Source organism: Anolis carolinensis, chromosome 4 (assembly GCF_035594765.1).
Source record: "Anolis carolinensis isolate JA03-04 chromosome 4, rAnoCar3.1.pri, whole genome shotgun sequence".
Taxonomy (NCBI): Eukaryota; Metazoa; Chordata; class Lepidosauria; order Squamata; family Dactyloidae; genus Anolis; species Anolis carolinensis.
In genome coordinates this window covers 229,261,336-229,278,530 of record NC_085844.1, presented here as the reverse complement: position 1 = coordinate 229,278,530, position 17,195 = coordinate 229,261,336, and the positions used below count along the sequence as shown (strand labels likewise).

The 17,195-nt window shown below is 41.5% G+C and overlaps 1 protein-coding gene across 1 annotated transcript in view; it reads left to right on the top strand.

The window, feature by feature from the left end:
• The window catches only part of LOC100566300 (opsin-5), a 97,477-nt gene extending 85,691 nt beyond the window's left edge, over positions 1 to 11,786 (top strand). The window contains exon 6 of the mRNA XM_003220651.4: positions 2,626 to 11,786. Within this exon, the coding sequence (XP_003220699.1) occupies positions 2,626 to 3,213 (588 nt within the window). The 3' untranslated portion in view covers positions 3,214 to 11,786. The remainder of the gene's footprint in view (positions 1 to 2,625) is intronic.
• The last annotated feature ends 5,409 nt before the right edge of the window (positions 11,787 to 17,195 follow it).

The window sequence follows — 17,195 nt, the reverse complement described above, 5'->3', positions numbered from 1 at the left end:
TCCTCAACACATTACAGTGGTGGCAACTGTATGGAAGTAGATATATTCAGGGTTTTAATTCAAAGTTGAACATAGCTATTAAGATTCAGAGCCCATCTGGGAGTTCAACATCTCGGAAAAGCAAAACATTGCTAGGTAAAGAGACAACACAACAATCAAGTCAAAAGTAACAAATATATTAATAGTTATATTTTTTGAAAAAGAATTTCTGGTGGTGCAGAAACTTGTGGGTAGACTAAGCTGTATGTAAAATCAGCATTTAGAACACAAACATGAACATAGAATTCCATGGGATGATGTGAATGGCGCTACACACATCAGCAACAATTTGCTTGAGAGTTAGACATAGTTTGGAAAAGTTCCCCTTTTTGACTATACATCCAAGAATTTTCCAGCTAGGCTAGAAGAATATGGGAGTTGTAGTCCAAAAAGGAAACTTTTCCAAGCCCTGTTATAGCTGCCGTATGGTGCCTGGCTTAGAGTGCAGCAAGTATGAATGCATTTGCTGGTCTTTCCAGGTGATTTTGATTTGTTCCATGGGAATCCCTGTGGAACCAAATGTGAAGAATCTTCAGCACAGAGGATTTGTTAGAAATTGTTTCTCCCACACAAATTCCCGATAGGCCGTATCAGGGGAGAGTGAAGGTAAAAAAAAATGATAGATGCGCTGCAGCAGGCAAAGGTAAAATGTAACCAAGTTCTATTACACTGAGATGATTTGCTCACTCACGTTGCATGGCTGTCTGTCATGACTTGACAACTTAATTTCACCGTACGTACACTTGACTCTCTGGATTCGCAAGCATTCTGTCAGAGAGAAATCAGGGGTTTCTTATCTTAAAAAGTAGAGGAACTCCAGTGTGCACTCAACAATTCACTGCTTCAGTTAATTAACTCATTAATTACAGACAATTAATGCAGATGCTCATTGAATATGGTTTTGAACTGTAATATACAGAAGTCAGGGGCTTATTTATTTATTTGAACTACTATGCTGCCTGACTTCTGAGTAATGCTACAGTAATGCTATTTTACATGCCAGGGACTTTTCAGACTTTGTTACATGAAGTATAATTATGGCAGGATATAAGTGCTTGTTGATAGGGCTTGCCACATAATGTTGTGGCTGTCTTGCAGTCACATTGTGTTCATTTCATCATTAGATCTTCTCTTTGCACTGAAAAACCTGTCAATGAATCTAATGTCTCTATTGCTGCATTTTTCTTCCCTCTGCAATAATTTCCTTCTGCTGCAATTTTGATATTGCAAAGCAGAGGAAAGTCTCATGAGAGTGCCAAAACTGCATGCATCTAGAGTTGCAGCAAAATTGGGGAAGAAATTAAGAAAACTAGGGGAAAACACAATATGCACATTTTAGGTAGGGCAAACATGGATAGGAAGTGAGGTTGTGTGTAAGAGTGATTGTGGAAATTCCCATCAACAAAGTGTCAACATAGCACAATTGCACCAAGGTGTGAAGGAGATTATTCAAGTAACTGACCTAACTATTTGTTTCCATTTACTTAAGCAATTCAATTGTGATGAGACAACAGGTTGGCATGACAAAATCCTTAAACAGGGTTTAAAATATGACTATTAAGAGTAAACTACTTTTTCAAACATGCCATCTGTGTAAATATTTTTTGTATTGAAATAACACCTTCATTTCGTCCATTACTCTTAAAAGGTGATCACTGAAATAGCTTGTCCACATACTAAAGTAGATTTGCATGAAAAAATACATTAAAAAAAACTCTGGCCAGTATTCTACATTAGGTACCTAGTCAAGTATACTTAGCTAAATATCTTTTCTTGGCTCAAACATGGCAGAAACTTCATTAAGCCATGCTTCAGTTGCTGGCAGAATGGATCTCTTTTTCCTCATGCAGGCGATGCCAAATAAAGTAGGGTATGGGGCGGCGGGGGGGGGTTATACTCCTGATAATAGTCTAATAATGGTTATGAATATGGAAGAGTAATGAATAAATGAATGAATCTACCGCTATTCTTAATAAGACTTTGTTTCTAGCTGTTAGCATCTTGATCACCCTCCACAAGACGTATTCTAACTGGTTGATATACCTTCTTACTGGAGACAATATTCTGGATGAGGATTAGTATGATAAATTATCTTGATCAGGAAATTGTAGTTCTATTCTAGAATTACATTGGCTTTTGTTTTCGTTATTTCTTTTAGCTGCTGCATCACTGACTATAGATTCATGTTTAGTATGTGGTTTACTAAGATCTCTAGATTTGTTTCATGCGTAAGCCCAGCTTTTGGGTTGGGTTTGACATCAGGTAAAGAGAAAATGCAACATTTGTTTCCAACAGTTTTGAGATAATGGGCCTAGATATGGGTGACTACAACTCTTCCTGAGACACCATGGCCACTTATAATGGAACAAGAGCTGGGTATCCCATATTGACAAAAACTGTTTGATTTATGTTTAGTCTATGATCAACTAAAACTATAGATAGTTTTTGCAAGTCAGGCACCAACCATCCTATGTTTGTGCATCTGATTTTTCTGTCTAAATGTTATTTCTTGCATGTATACTTTTTTCAAATCCATTATGTGCACTGGCATTTTCATGTTGGTTATTCTCTCTCTGTCTCTTCTAGCTCAGTGTTTCCGTGTGCATCGGGTTTCTGGCTGCTTGGACCCCCTATGCCATTGTTGCCCTGTGGTCAGCTTTTGGTGATGCCAGCCAGGTGCCCGTCTTGGCTTTTGCCCTCTCATCTGTATTTGCCAAGTCCTCAGCAACCTACAACCCTCTGGTTTATCTGCTCTTCAAACCTAATTTCCATAAATACCTGTCCAAAGATCTCTCGCTGATGCAGGCTGTCTGCGCTGTCTTCTGCTGCACTCGGCCCAGGGTCATTGCCCTCCAGTCCTTCCACACACGAGACGGCAGAGCTTCCATGAGATTCTCCAGTGCTTTCACTGACCATCGTGGATCTTGCAGGAACTGCGCTGACACTTTTGAATGTTTCCGTAACTATCCCCGGTGCTACAGGCTCACCCAGAAACGTGACACAACTTCCAAGAGCAATCCCCTGGCAGTCCTGGCAGATGGAGCTACTTGCCGGCCAAGTCTGAAGAGAACTGTGCAGGTCATGGTACTCGTTACGAGGAAGAAGACTGGAATGGGGACTATGAATGTGACAGGGGATGTTCTGCCCTCAAACATTGTAAGGGATCTAATGTAAGCATGGCAAGAGGAAAGCGAGCAAGGGGTTAGCCCCTTTCTTTCTAGGCCAGGCAAGAACATTTGATAGCAATCTGAAGCAGAGCATAGGCAAGTTACTTGGGGGGACTACAACTACCAGAATATCCATGCTAGGTGTGATGACTGGATATTCTGGAAGTTGTAGTCTAAACTGTCCTAAGTTCTGACATCTACAAATCCATATTTTGTCCATATGTACTGTGGTTCCCAAAGTGTGCTTTGCGGGTCAGAGGATACTGCAAATCTTACACCAGCATATATTTTTTTCATCATGAACTTTTTCACAACTTATGTATTTTTACAGTTGCAATTTTGTGCCAACAATTTTGCACCTGGAAGAAAAAAGAAAAGCAAATTGATAATGTCCAATTCCTTCCTACCCACCTATCCCCATCACAAATCTCTCTAATCACCCCTTTTTGGTCATTTATAACGTTGCATGGCACAAATGTGAGAATTGGTTTCTACCTCTGCAACCTGCATAGTGCTGTGGTTAGGTTACCAAACTCATGTTCAAGCAATCCATGCAGTTGACATCAGAGGCAGGTACAAATTAATTCCTTGCATAATTGGAAGCTAATATTTTAATCCAATCAAGCTGTGTTGGCAACCACTCAGATGTACCATAATACAGATTAGGTGCATGTCCAGTATGCAGCCAAACCAGCAGGCTGGTACAAAGACCGCTGCAGTCACAATGTCAGCACCTTGGTTCTGTAAGTTTGCTTTTAAAGTCTGTCTTTAAAAGTTCTATCTTTAAAAGCCTAAGTGCTGAGTCAATCCAAACCAAAAGTTGGAAACATTCCTTTTTTTTGAATGTCAGCTTCCAGAATCACTCATCCATTATGGTCAGTAGGGCCATGATAGCTATGGGATCCTGGGATTTGTCGTTCAAAAGGTGACATTTCCAAACTTGTATTTATTTGATTTCTAATGTTTATTTTACATACACACATGTGTCTTCATTCATTTTTATTTTGTTCAATGTTGGAAGAACACATTTCTTCCGAAAAGCTTCCATAGTGGAAAGCTAAGCAATTTAAGGTGCTACTCCAACCAGTTTCCTACCTTGACTTCGACAGCCTCGAGACAACTATGGGACCATCTGGTGAAAGTGTATTATTTCCTTGTGAGAGGTAATGACACACCAATCTACCTCACAAGAGAGGCTTATGTAGATGGAACATCCTAATATCTATAGGTGCTTTGAATATGACCACATTCAGTATTACTGCATCTGAATGTATGCCTATTCTGATCTGAGAAACCAACAACTATTCAGGCCAAAAAATAAAGGCCTATTCTATAGGGAAGAGTTTCCTGATAAACAGTCGCTCAATGCATAGAAGATACTGGACTCCAAGGACACAGCATCCATTCTGGTTGGACTAGAGTCACAAAGTCTGGGTTTGACAATGAGAATTCTGTCATCTTTTTAACACTAAGAAGACAAGACATTCCCTAGAATGGCAGGGCTACAGCCAAAGAAATCGGTGCTGAAGATTTAAATGACAAGTCCTCTGATGTCAATGAAAATAATCCTATCACTGTTAGTCTGTGACAAATAAGCATACCTAATTTCAACAACAACAGAACCATGATGACTACATGATATGGCAACGTGGCCATTCCATTTTTTAGACAGCAACATGTTGTCTTTGTCTCCTTTTTAGCAATGTTGCAAGAACAGCTATTAATCTTCCTGGTTATCCCTCTGCAATATCCTGTTTGGCAAAGTCTGCCAACAAAATTTAGTTCTTTGGACTACAACTCTCAGAATCCCCCAGACATTGTCCTTACCTTAGTGTCTGGAAAAGGAGACTACCTCTTTTTTTTCCAAAACTAAACCTCAGACAATTTTCAATTTTGGAAAATTTACACTTGCAATGGAAGTGTTGCACCTAGTGGCTGCCAGTTCAAAACTGGCTCTAGGGCCCATCTAAATTGCCCATTCCTCCTAGCAAAGATAGAAGCAAACCAGGCCAATTCGTTGTTCTGTTTTTTTAAAAAGTATGTTTGAAATGGAGAGTTGTTGTTAATATCTTACAAAAACCTTATAGATCAGGTACCCTCCAGCTGTTTGGGCCTCCACCTTCCAAAAGTCCTAGCCAGCTTGTTCAATGGTCAGGAATTCTGGGAGTTGGAGGCCCAAACAACTGGAGGGCTGCAGTTTCATGCTCAGATCTTTAGGATTCAATAAGATGAGAACAGATCTAAGGATTCTATAAGATGGAGAACAGACATTTTGAGAATTAGAGGAAGAACATGCCCCCCCCCCCACCACCAATTGCTTTATTTTTAACAACAAATCAAAGTTAAATATGGAAGTGAAATATATTTAACCATTCACCCAAAGACTGTAATTGTCTTTGGCTGAATCAAAGCAAAGGATAACATTGTATTGCAATTCTCACCATCCCCGGGCAGTATGGATATGACTGAAGGCTGAGGTCCAACTCTGGAAGAGCCTGAAGGCGCTATTTGCTTGACTAACAGTGGCTCGTGTCCAGCAAAGGTAGTATACCTCATTCCAACCATCTACCCAGTCATCCTAAACATAGATACCAGGGCTTGATTCTATAAACCATCTAATCTCCATCTGGTCCCCCTCCTCATACAATAACAACATGCTGTTGGAACACAAGTGGGCAAGACAAACGCCACCTCTAGAGACCACTATGATACAAGTAGACTCTTGAGGCCAGTTCATACAACCATGTTAACTGAAAATTCCAACCCACAATGTTTTTTGTTATCTGTTATTTCTGTTTTCTCCAACTTTAGTCTCAGTAATCGTGGTCCTAGCAATCTCCCTCTGCAGCTTTGCACATCTCACTTCATCTGCAAAACCATCTCAGGATGGCTTTGCAGTCAGCAATCCATCACATGCACTGACATATTTGCTGCAAGGTGTGCGGGCTTATTATCCTGCCTGTTTCGGCAAAGCAGGGAGACCTGACTTAGGAGAACATTTAGTAGTTCCCTGCAAAGGAGCCTAAGAAAGATATGGGGAGACCAAGCTATAACTTTCCAGTCGCCCTCAGCCTACGATTGCTCCCTGCCCCTCACCTCATAATGGTGAATTAGATATTCATGATAGAGGTTAGAAAAATGTCTTTGATTATGACATGTCTCAGAATTTCCCACTGGAATTTTGGGATTTATAACCAAAAACATAATGCTTCTAAACTCTTACCAACAGCTATAACATTTTTTTTCAATTGGCCAGTATCATTCGAAGTAGTGCTGTTCCATCTCTGCAGGTCATCCAAAATCCTGTGAAAAGGAATGTGGAGGTGGCCAGAAACTATCTTCAAATTTTTAAGTAATGGTAAAATAGTTTTTTATGCATCAATCCAGAAGGAGGAGGGTGCTGCTAGATCACTTTGCTCTATATTCTCTCCACGGCATAGGATAAATTACTTGTCTTCCTGAATTCTCTAATCTGATTCTCACCTCCTTCTCATGGATTCCTTCTCTCCAGATACAGACATTGCTATTCTCAGTGTGAATTTCTGCAGAAGCAAAATGCCAGCACTGTACCTTTTTTTGTAGACTCCTCAAATAAAATTTGCAGGGATAGCAAGGGAAACCTAAGCTGGGATCCCACTGCTTTGCCCTCCAAAAGTGCCCTCTGTTAAGACACTCTGGAAGAGGAATGCTATTTGAAAGTTTGGAAATGTTACCATTTCAGATAGCAACATCCAGAGAATTGTCATCTTTTAAAAAGTTGTAGCCCACAAAAGTTTATTTCCCAAGTGTGGCCTTCTACATGGCTTTTTCATCTCTGGGAAAGAAAATGGGACATCAGAGTTGCAACTTGAACAAAGCTCTTGTATCGAGAAGGATGACAAAGCCAAGAAGAGAAGCCAAATGGCCTGTTGACTTGAGATGCCACAGGGAATGTACACATCAGTTTCTTCAGACCATTGTTCTGTCAAACCCAAGACTGTTGGACTATCAGTGACTCTCTGAGATCTCGGGGAGAGATCTTTTCCAGCCCTGCTACCTAAGGACCTTTTTATAACCAGAAACACCAGGGACTGGACCTGGGACTTTCTGCATGCAAAGCATGTGCTGATCTCCCACAAGCAACAGCCATTGAAAACAAGCTGCCTTTGCTTCCACTCGATTACATTTATCGGGTTGATAAAGTGATGATTAAGGCTAAGAAGAGGAAACAGCTTTAAAGAAAACATACAAAGCTATTTTTCTCAGTGGGAGTCAGTCCAGGGGGGCAAAAAGAAACCAAAACCCAGACAATATCTGAAGTGCTCACCTCTTGTTTAACTGGGGCAGAGAACAAGAAATCTGCAAGCACGTCACTGTTGGCAAGCAATTGCCCTCTGCTTTACTGAAACAACTCTCTATGCAGGGAGATAATGTCAGTGGAACAGCGACATCCAAGAAAGATAAGATGAAGGGATACATAAGGAAAAAACATACACAAAAACACACCACGCACACACAGAAAACAACATGATGGCTTTTTTGACTGGATGACATGTCAACCAGGCAAAGCAAGATGTGACAACCTAAGGGGATGAGGTGTAATGGCCTCATCCTGTGCCCTTTAAAGGAAAGAGACAAAGCTTAAACCAACAACGCACCTGTGGTTCTTTCAGCCTCAGCAGCAGCTGTGCTTCAAAGCCAGACTGACTGAGTGGCAGCCACTAGTGCACTATATTATTGGGCAACTGCTAGCCATTTCTGTTCTTAGCTAGGTGAATGTGCTCCTGCGCTCCCTTTGCAAAAAGTAGTATTTATGCAAGCGCACAATAGAGAGACAAATGTAGGAAAACATGGGTGAGACCTCAGCCAAGATGGGCATGATGAGCCAAGGTAAAAAACCAGAATTGAAGTCTCCACAAATACCATTATAGCAGCGTGATGCCACTTTAACTACCCTAGCTCAATCCTAGGAAATCCCAGGTTTTGTAGTTTCGGGAGATAATTTTCCTAGTGTCCTCTCTTAACTACAGTACTAGAGCTATCTGACAGAAAATCTCATGAAACTACAAATTCCAGGATTTCATAGGATCAAAGTGCTATATTTCTGTAAGGTGGATACACCTTGATCTCCCTAAAAGAGCAAATGATATTGATATCAGCAGTAGGGAAGTGATCCATCTCTACTGATAGAATACCATACTGACAGTAGAAATGGCAGTCCCTCTCTTTGTTGCCTGCCAGTTTAAACTACACCTCTCAGTAATGTGTGAAATACTCTTTTTCCAGCAACTGGCATGCTTGTATCATTGCACTGTCTCCTTGTGATCCAAGATTTTTGGGAGCAGTTACAGTTTTACCATTAGGGCTGCACTGTTAATATTAACCACTATTTGCAAGTATAGTTACAATATCAGGGTCAACTGGAATCCATTGGGGTTGTCAGCTTATTTTCAAATAGCCACCAAATGATCTTAATGCCTTTAATTGCAACTTGAACCATCAACAGATTGGCAATTACTTCCATGCTTCTCTCCCATGCTTTGAGGAGCTTTGTCTATTGATCCCAACAGAATTGAGCCAAGATCTAATGGTACCATTGGCTGATCATAAAATTTCCACCAGCATATTTCTGCTGTCATCCTCTGTGCAGCACAGTTCAATGGTGACAAAACATACACGCTATGGGCAAAGTTTGGGGGGCCCTAGGTGCTATTCATTTGCATTTGTGCAGCTGAGTAAAAGGAACCACTACAATGTGGTCATATCTCCAGAGTACTTGCTAGATGTCCAAGAGAATTATGGCAGTTCCTTCTTCTTGACTGTGCAACTACAACTATATGATGTCTAGGAGCATTCCTCATGATATCAACCTGAGGTTACATGTTGGAGGCTCATTTCACAATTGGACACCTCCTTGCAAAACATCCAAACAAATACCTATACTGTGATGATGGGAGGATATGCCAAGATATGTCATGAACAGGATCCCCACCTAAATTTGCTATTAGGAAGAAGCATGGAAGTAGGCTTTTTTTTCCTAAGAATTGACAACACTATTGGTAATCTTAATCAAATTAAGACCTGGCAGTAGTCGACTTAGATGACTCATCAAACCCATCAAACCCATCATGGCTGACCCACCCATGAAGGTGGTGGATCTAAGAGCAAAGTTTTTACCTAGCTATGGTTGCTTAATCTCTCCCCTTTCTGAGCTGTTCTTCACATGGTATTTCTCACGTGCTTTAGTCTCATTTAGGCTGAAAGAGGAAGACCAATAACACAGACACTTCATGTACTTGTGCTGGCGTCTTCATCAACTCCCAAGCTGCCATTTAGATGCTTTGTAACCTGAAATTCCCTTGTGCAGTTTCCATTGGGTAATGTTCCTCCTCGCTTGCTGTCCTTAAAACTAGCATGTAGCATTGTTCTGAGTCGTTGGGCATTTGCTGCACTTTTCTCCAGAAGTGGTCACACTTCGGCAGTGTTTGCAGAGCGACTGATGCCTTCCTCTTGTTTTTAACAGCCAGTCGCTCAGAGACTTGTAAAGCACTTTGGGATCCATCCAGATCGAAGGAGCTTTCTTAGATGTATAAGTATTATCCTTAAACTAAGAAAATACTGGTCGTAGTTCTAGCTTACATGGCAAAGCATGCGCCATGCAAAATGTGGCAGATGTGTTGGTCCACTGGTGGTCTCAGCTAAACTGCTATTGCAAATAGCAGCCTCTCTATGACACGAGTGGGTCAATGAACAAGAATGGGATGGGACTTCTGACTTGTCCACAATTTCCAGAATTACATGCAAATGGGTGCACTCAGATTCTGAAACATCATGCGCATAGCACGCATGAGCATATGCAAATAACCAAACAAGCCCAGATTCTGCAAAGTTGCATGCACGTTGCCAACTTTACTACCATAATGTGTCTTACTGGGGTCCGTAGAATTAGCAACACTCTATAAAGTTAGACTAAGAATGCTAAAGAACAAAGCCAGGGCTCCTGACATGAATGAATCTAATCCAATGATTTTGTGCTTCACTATCAGAGCTTCCACCTGGAATTAAGAGAAAGGAACAGCCTTGAGTGCTAAGTATCCATACATCCGGCTGGAGCATGGTCAGTAAAGAAGGTGGCAGTTCTATATAGTACGGCTAACATTGGTCAGTTTAAAGCCAGAGATTTTCCACATGGCTGTACATCCACTGCTGAATCAAGAAACTACAAAGGCAGGCACTTCCCACCAGATTATACTTCTCACAGTGGTCACAAGCTGACTGGGGAGCTTTGAAAGTTGCTGTTGCAGCCGTTTTCCTCCCCATTTCTCTGTCTCTTGCCTACATGTTGGACACTAGATATGGAGCACTGCAAGTAGAGTAGAATAGTAGGGAGAAAGGGGAGAATTGAGTGGATAAGAGACAGGACATAAAATGCAGTCATAGTGGGATGTTCTGAATCAGTGGTGTCTAAATATAACAAAAGGATCAATTATCTAAACTTTCCTGTCATCTAAGTGGAAGGAAAAGCACTGCTTGTTTTTGGGAGGGTGGCACTGTGAACAAGACTCTCCAGATCATCAGTAGTTGGTAGAGATACTCTTGTATTGTGGAAGCAGGAATTATCTGCCATTCTTGTAGCCTCCCATCCTAGGGGCACCTCACTCTACCTAATGGGGTGGGATGCATTGCCAGAGGCCTTATCACATTAGAGCTTAAAGAACAGGCAAAGAATTTGCATCCCATCTGAAATCCCGTGGATGCTTCCTGCAAAATTCTGGGGCTTGTAGTTTAGGGGAGCGGTCTTTAAAATGCTCAGCCAGAGAGGTCCTGGGTCTCACTAAACAAACATATCGGCATCATCTGTATTGTTTGTCTCAGGAGCAGAATTACTTTTTGGAACCACAGCTCCCAATTTTTTTCGAACAGCGTGGTCACTAAGGGATTCTGGGTGCTGTGGTCTCCAAAAGTAACATTACCAAGCCCTGTGCATCTAACATATCCACACATTGCTCCCAGTAGTTCTTGAAATTTAGAAAGAATTCAGTCAGGATGGGCTGTTTCCTAATATCATGTCAGGAGAAGGAAGGAATCGGACCCCAGATTATGGTTTAGCTCAGGACCCCTTTCTTCCTTAACCCAATGCTGGGTCCATGTGAACAACTATAAACGCACACGCAAATCTTTGCACAACTGGAACCTTGGACGTCTAACCAGCCAGCCTAAGTTCCACAAAGCGGCAGCTGAGTTAGATGAAAAGTTCTGGGCTTCATATCTTATTGGTGCTATGCAAAGATAAAACTCTGATATCTAGGTAGCTAGCAAACAAACAAGAGCAAGTTCCAACTGTTTGCAGATGTATTTTTTACACCCTTCAAAAACTGGAAATCCTAACCCAAAATCTGAATACCTCACTCCAGACTACCCAGTGGCCACCTTTGAAATACCAAGGGCTACTACAGCTGTGAATTCCATGGTAACACCCACCTGTGCCACATGAAAAAAGAAACATCCAGCCCAAGCCCTCTGTTCCTTTGCTTAAGAACTCAATTGTTGTGCAGAAATGGTACATTTTTTCCAAATAAATTTGCTCGTTCGAAACTCCTATTAAGTGCTGTCTCAATTAAGTGTGAATCTCTTCATTGCACTCCACCTTCTGCCAGTCTAATAAAACTGCTAATGTCGATCCATCAGGGGTAGAGGGATATGGAAAGGTATCAATCTCCACAGTAAATGACACCACATCAAGAGCAGGGGAGGACAGCTGATCTGTCAGTGGTGCTGGAACCAAGATTGTGCTTTAAAGCTTGGAGATGACTTTGCCTTCTCTATAAATTATTTTACACATCCCCAGTAGAGCCAAATTCCCATTTCAACTAGTCTGGGGATAATTTCTGGCCATATCTGGCTAGCTGCATACTGATGACCAAGGAATGGCATCTCCTGGGTTCGCACGTGTCAGCTTCTCAAGGTGCTCTTGTAGGTATGGGTCTCTTTCTCACTACACAATTATATTGCTTTGAGACTACCTTTTAACTAGCAAGGGTATATCCTATGAACTCACTGAATGTGTAGTTCCATGTGGTGTTTATACTTATCAGACAGAGAGCTCGAGTATGCATTTGTTGCTGCATGTCTTCAGGCCATTTCCACTTATAGAAACCCAAAGGCAACCCTATCATGGAGTTTTTTTGGCCTCACTTTGAGGATGAGAGAATGTGACTTGCCCAGGGTCACCCAGTGGATTTCATGGTTGTTCAGGTATTTATACCATGGTGTCTAGAATCATAGAACTTCATCACATGGAGATGGAAATCAGCACAGAATGAGACAATGTCATACGATACCCAATGTCAGTCTGCCACCTGCCCACGACGAAGCCTCTGCCATGAATCCAGAAGTGAGACTTCGTACTGCTGAGTCATCACAGTAATGTCATGCCAGTAACTGTGTGATAGGAGTCATCATAATGATAATATGTAGACACTATCCCAGGTCATAGGAACAATGTGGGATAGCAGCTTCCATATGGTAATGCCCATAGTCTAATGCTCAAATGACTACACCCTACTGCCAAACCACCAATCATCAATACTGTAGGATGGAATCAAGGTAGTTAGGTCATATAACTACCTATAACATAAAGTGTTATGATTGCATAGTGAGAAGGGCCTCAATGTCTCCTAATACATGGATGGGGGACACTTACCCCACAGATGTTTTCGATAACCACTCCCATTATTATTTATAATCATAACATCATAGGCGATCTTTCATGACTGAGTATGATTGTGTTCCAGAAGTAGAGTCTTGGCTGTGAGTCTGTAAGTGACTGTAGAGACCTATTCTGAAATCCTCATGGTCTGTCACAATGACAACATCAATTTCCACATGGAAGGCAATTGCAACAAGAGTTTGCTTGATGTGCCTTCCTCTTGGCACGTTTCTCCATTTTACCATCTATTTGTGCCTCTTCAGAATCCATAGCACCATTGGTAACAGCTTATATTCTTTAAAATATACCATGTTGGTTGGGTTTAGTCTTTTCACAGTCATCTTTCCCACTACATAATGCTAGCAGTATGATTTAATTTGGGAAGGCACTAAAGTTGATTGGTAGAGAATTCCAAATGTTTCATGAAATGACCAGGATTTCATAAGATGGAGCCACAGCAATCAAAATGACATCAAAGTGCAACAAGTGTGCTGTGTTTCCATGCCTTTCTTTTTTAAACACAGAGCTGGGAAACTTTGATAGGTTCATTTTTTCCCCCCAAGGATCCTCCTTAGGTCTTATAGATTACATCTCTGAAACTGAGGTCCTGAAGATCCTGAAGGAGTCCTGAAGACATGAAGACCCATGTTATTTTCAGCCCCCTTTTTGCTGTATTTCTAACATGGAAGATGGGGGATTTGAGAACATCAAAAGAAAACCCAGGGGACCACATAGATCTCACACTTTTTCAATCCTGCTATACATTGAACTGGGCCCCTGGTGGCACAGTGTGTTAAAACGCTAAGCTGCTGAACTTGCAGACCAAAAGGTCCCAGGTTCAATTCCCGGGAGCGGAATGAACGCCCGCTGTTAGCCCCAGCTCCTGCCAACCTAGCAGTTCAAAAACATGCAAATGTGAGTAGATCAATAGGTACCGCTCCGGCGGGAAGGTAACAGCGCTCCATGCAGTCATGCCGGCCACATGACCTTGGAGGTGACTACGGGCAACGCCGGTTCTTCAGCTTAGAAATGGAGATGAGCACCAACCCCCAGAGTCAGTCACGACTGGACTTAACGTCAGGGGAAAACCAAACCAAAAACCATACATTGAACACTGTAAACTATAGATTTAGATACAGCAGGAAATGGATTCGTATGCCTTTAATAATTGTACAAATGAGGGTATTTTGGAAATTGCAGCATTTTGCACCCCATTGGTTCCTAAGTCATCAACATGCATGGTTTCCCAAGTCTTCTTCCATGATCAAAAGAACTGGAAAGTGGTGGGTTTCTAAATTCTATTTTTTTTTAATGAGAGCTGCTGTTGTTACCTGGCAGCACAAACATAGGTTGCCAGTTTATAAACCAGTCCCTTTAGCTGCCTCTTTGAGAAGAGGTTAATTCTGCAGCAATTAGCAAGTGATTACGCTTAGCGAATGATAATTTCTGCATATCCAATCTATGTAAAAAGCACAGAAAGGAGCAGCCTAGAGGCTGAATTTGTTTTTTTTCTTGTCCTGTTGGCAACAATACTCACATACCTATTTGGAAACAAGATGACAATCTTGGCACCATATTGCCTAGTTTGCTAAGTGGCCTGATCAGCTTCAAAACCATTGGTTTGTTTGTTTACAATCACAGCATGCCCCTTTCAGAACAGTAATAAGAACTTGGAAAATTATTTTAAAAGCTAGTGTTTTCACATTTCTTCAAAAAAAAAAGACTACATTTGCTATTCAATTTTTAAAATGCACTTTGTTTTATGATGTTTTATTATTTTCTAAACCAGTGATTCCCAAAGTGGGCGCTACCGCCCCCTGGTGGGCGCTGCAGCGATCCAGGGGGGCGGTGATGGCTGCAGGTGCATTTGCCATATGCATTAATACATATATCTTTCTGTTTAATTGCTATTATTTTTTAAAAAAAATTAATTTCCAGGGGGCGGAGAGTAATATTTTTTCTGGAAAGGGGGCGGTAGGCCAAATAAGTTTGGGTACCACTGTTCTAAACCATTAAAATAGAAAAATGCCAAAACCTTCCCAAAATATATTCTCTCATCCACACACTTATATACAACCCCCTCAGCATTTTGGAAGTAAAAAGGACTTTACATATGTGTTGACTTACTATTCCATCAATGACTCAATGTGACTAGATACTATATGTGGACCAATGGGTTACATGTAAAACTGTAATACTTCCAAGTTCACCTATGTGTCTCCAGATGCAGTAGCAAGGATTTTGCGTAGTAGCGGCTTCATGATGATGTCTAAATATACGTCCACATGGTTGTGTGTACTGTCCTCATAGATAGAACAGTGATAGAACAGTGAATCTGCTCTCAGTTTTAGTTTGAACTTTAAAGGAGCTCTTTGCAGTACCAAATTGTGCCTTCAAAATACTGTAGGTTCAGTACCTTGAACAGCTCCTTCAAAGCTTGAACCAAACCAAAGAGTACATTCACTGCCCATTAGCACAAGAGGTACCCACTGCCAATAACCACCTCTATTACACCAGTTCTTGTTTGTTGCATTCACTAAAAAGCATTTTGTACACAGCTCCATTTCCCCCTCCCTGCCGTTGCTTTAGCTCCCTGGGCAGAGACAAGCCTGTATCTTCTATGGACCCTTCTGCAGCTGCCAGGCCGTTGTAATTACCCTTGGTCAATGAGCCTTGGTGAAATGAACCCACTTGAATATCAGGCAGGGGAGCAAATTCCTAAGCTGACAACTCCTGTTTGCTTTTGGGCAAGACAACAGCGTTTTTCTACTTTCTCCAGAATCAGCAAGCAGAACAAGCCATCTGCTCTGACAGACCTTAATGGGAGATCATCAGCTGCTCTCGCCCCTGGAGCCTCCATGCCGCATGCACTTGAGCTGGCTTTGGAAGACTTCAATGCACGTCCCTGTGTCACTGCCTCCTTCCATCCCCAAACATTGGTGGCCAGGGGAGAAGGCTGAGAAGAAAGAACGGTCCCATGATCCTGGACTTGAAGAGTGACTATTTAAGATTATCATTCCTGTAGCCAGTTGCAACCACAAACTGGAAACCCCATCACAAAAATGACATACTCAAGCACTTTGTGACAAATCAGAGCATACGAGGTAGAAACAAACATTGTTCTATTAACATATATTGGTGCAACTTTTGTATACAGCCATGTATGTACTTTAAGGGATATTGCAGAAGGAGATATCCACGATGTACCCCACACAGCATATTACAACCAGCTGTCCACATTTGCTGGGTTTAGGGGCACAGAACCCCCATGAAAGTGAAAAAAAATGTGAATAAACAAATTACATATTTTTTACCTGATAGAACATCTCTCTAGGAGTGTCTAGATCCTCCAGCATCACTCTATAATAAACTTTTGCTGAAAGCTAACCACAGACTCACACCAGGGGACCTAGAGTTTCCTGGAATGCTTTCTCGTTAAATCTCTAGATTCTCCAGCAGAACTGGAGTAAGTTGATCATAGAGTTCCACTGAAGGACCTAGAGATTCCTAAGAGAACATGTTTAACTAAATCTATGAACAATAACATCCATAAAAATAAAAACAGCAAATGTGGAGAAATGACTGTAGTGACCAAGGTTAGATGGAGGTAACAATCTTCAGACAGCCAGGAAATGGGAAGAGCTGTTGTTTGTCTGCCAGATCTTCAATTCTATGCATATTACACTGGAGTTCTGGGAAGGACAACTCTCTTTCCAAGTTACACATTGGCAGTCCAGGGCGGGTGGGGGGTAGGTGGCTATCATTAGGATAATTTCAGACTGATGTTCCAAAGTAAAAGGGCATTGTTTGCTACTCTGCTTCGGGCAACAAAATGTCTTCAGCAGGTCCAACCTACCTAATTATTTTACATGTAATGTTGTTGTGTACCTTCAAGTAATTTCTGACTAAAGGTGGCCCTAAGGCCACCTTAATCCTTAATCTCGGGATTTTCTGGGTCTGCAAGTTTGTGACTTGACCAGGACACCTATTGGATGTTCGTGACCAAACAGGGATTCAAACTGGGCCTCCATGTCTACAGTCCAACATTCAAATCACTATGCTGTAGAGGATTGATGATGATAAATGGAAGCTCTTACGTGTGTCCACGATCCAGAGTCACCCGCAGAACAATAGCATGCTACTCAGGTTTGCATAAAAAAAATACAGGAACTTTACTCATTCCAAGAAATCAAAAACAGTAGTATTTACAATTGTCCATCTGATCACTTACAGAAGTCTACAGTCATAAATAGTCCTTTCTCAGTCGACAAATCTGCTTTGGAGAAGAATACAGTCCAGGT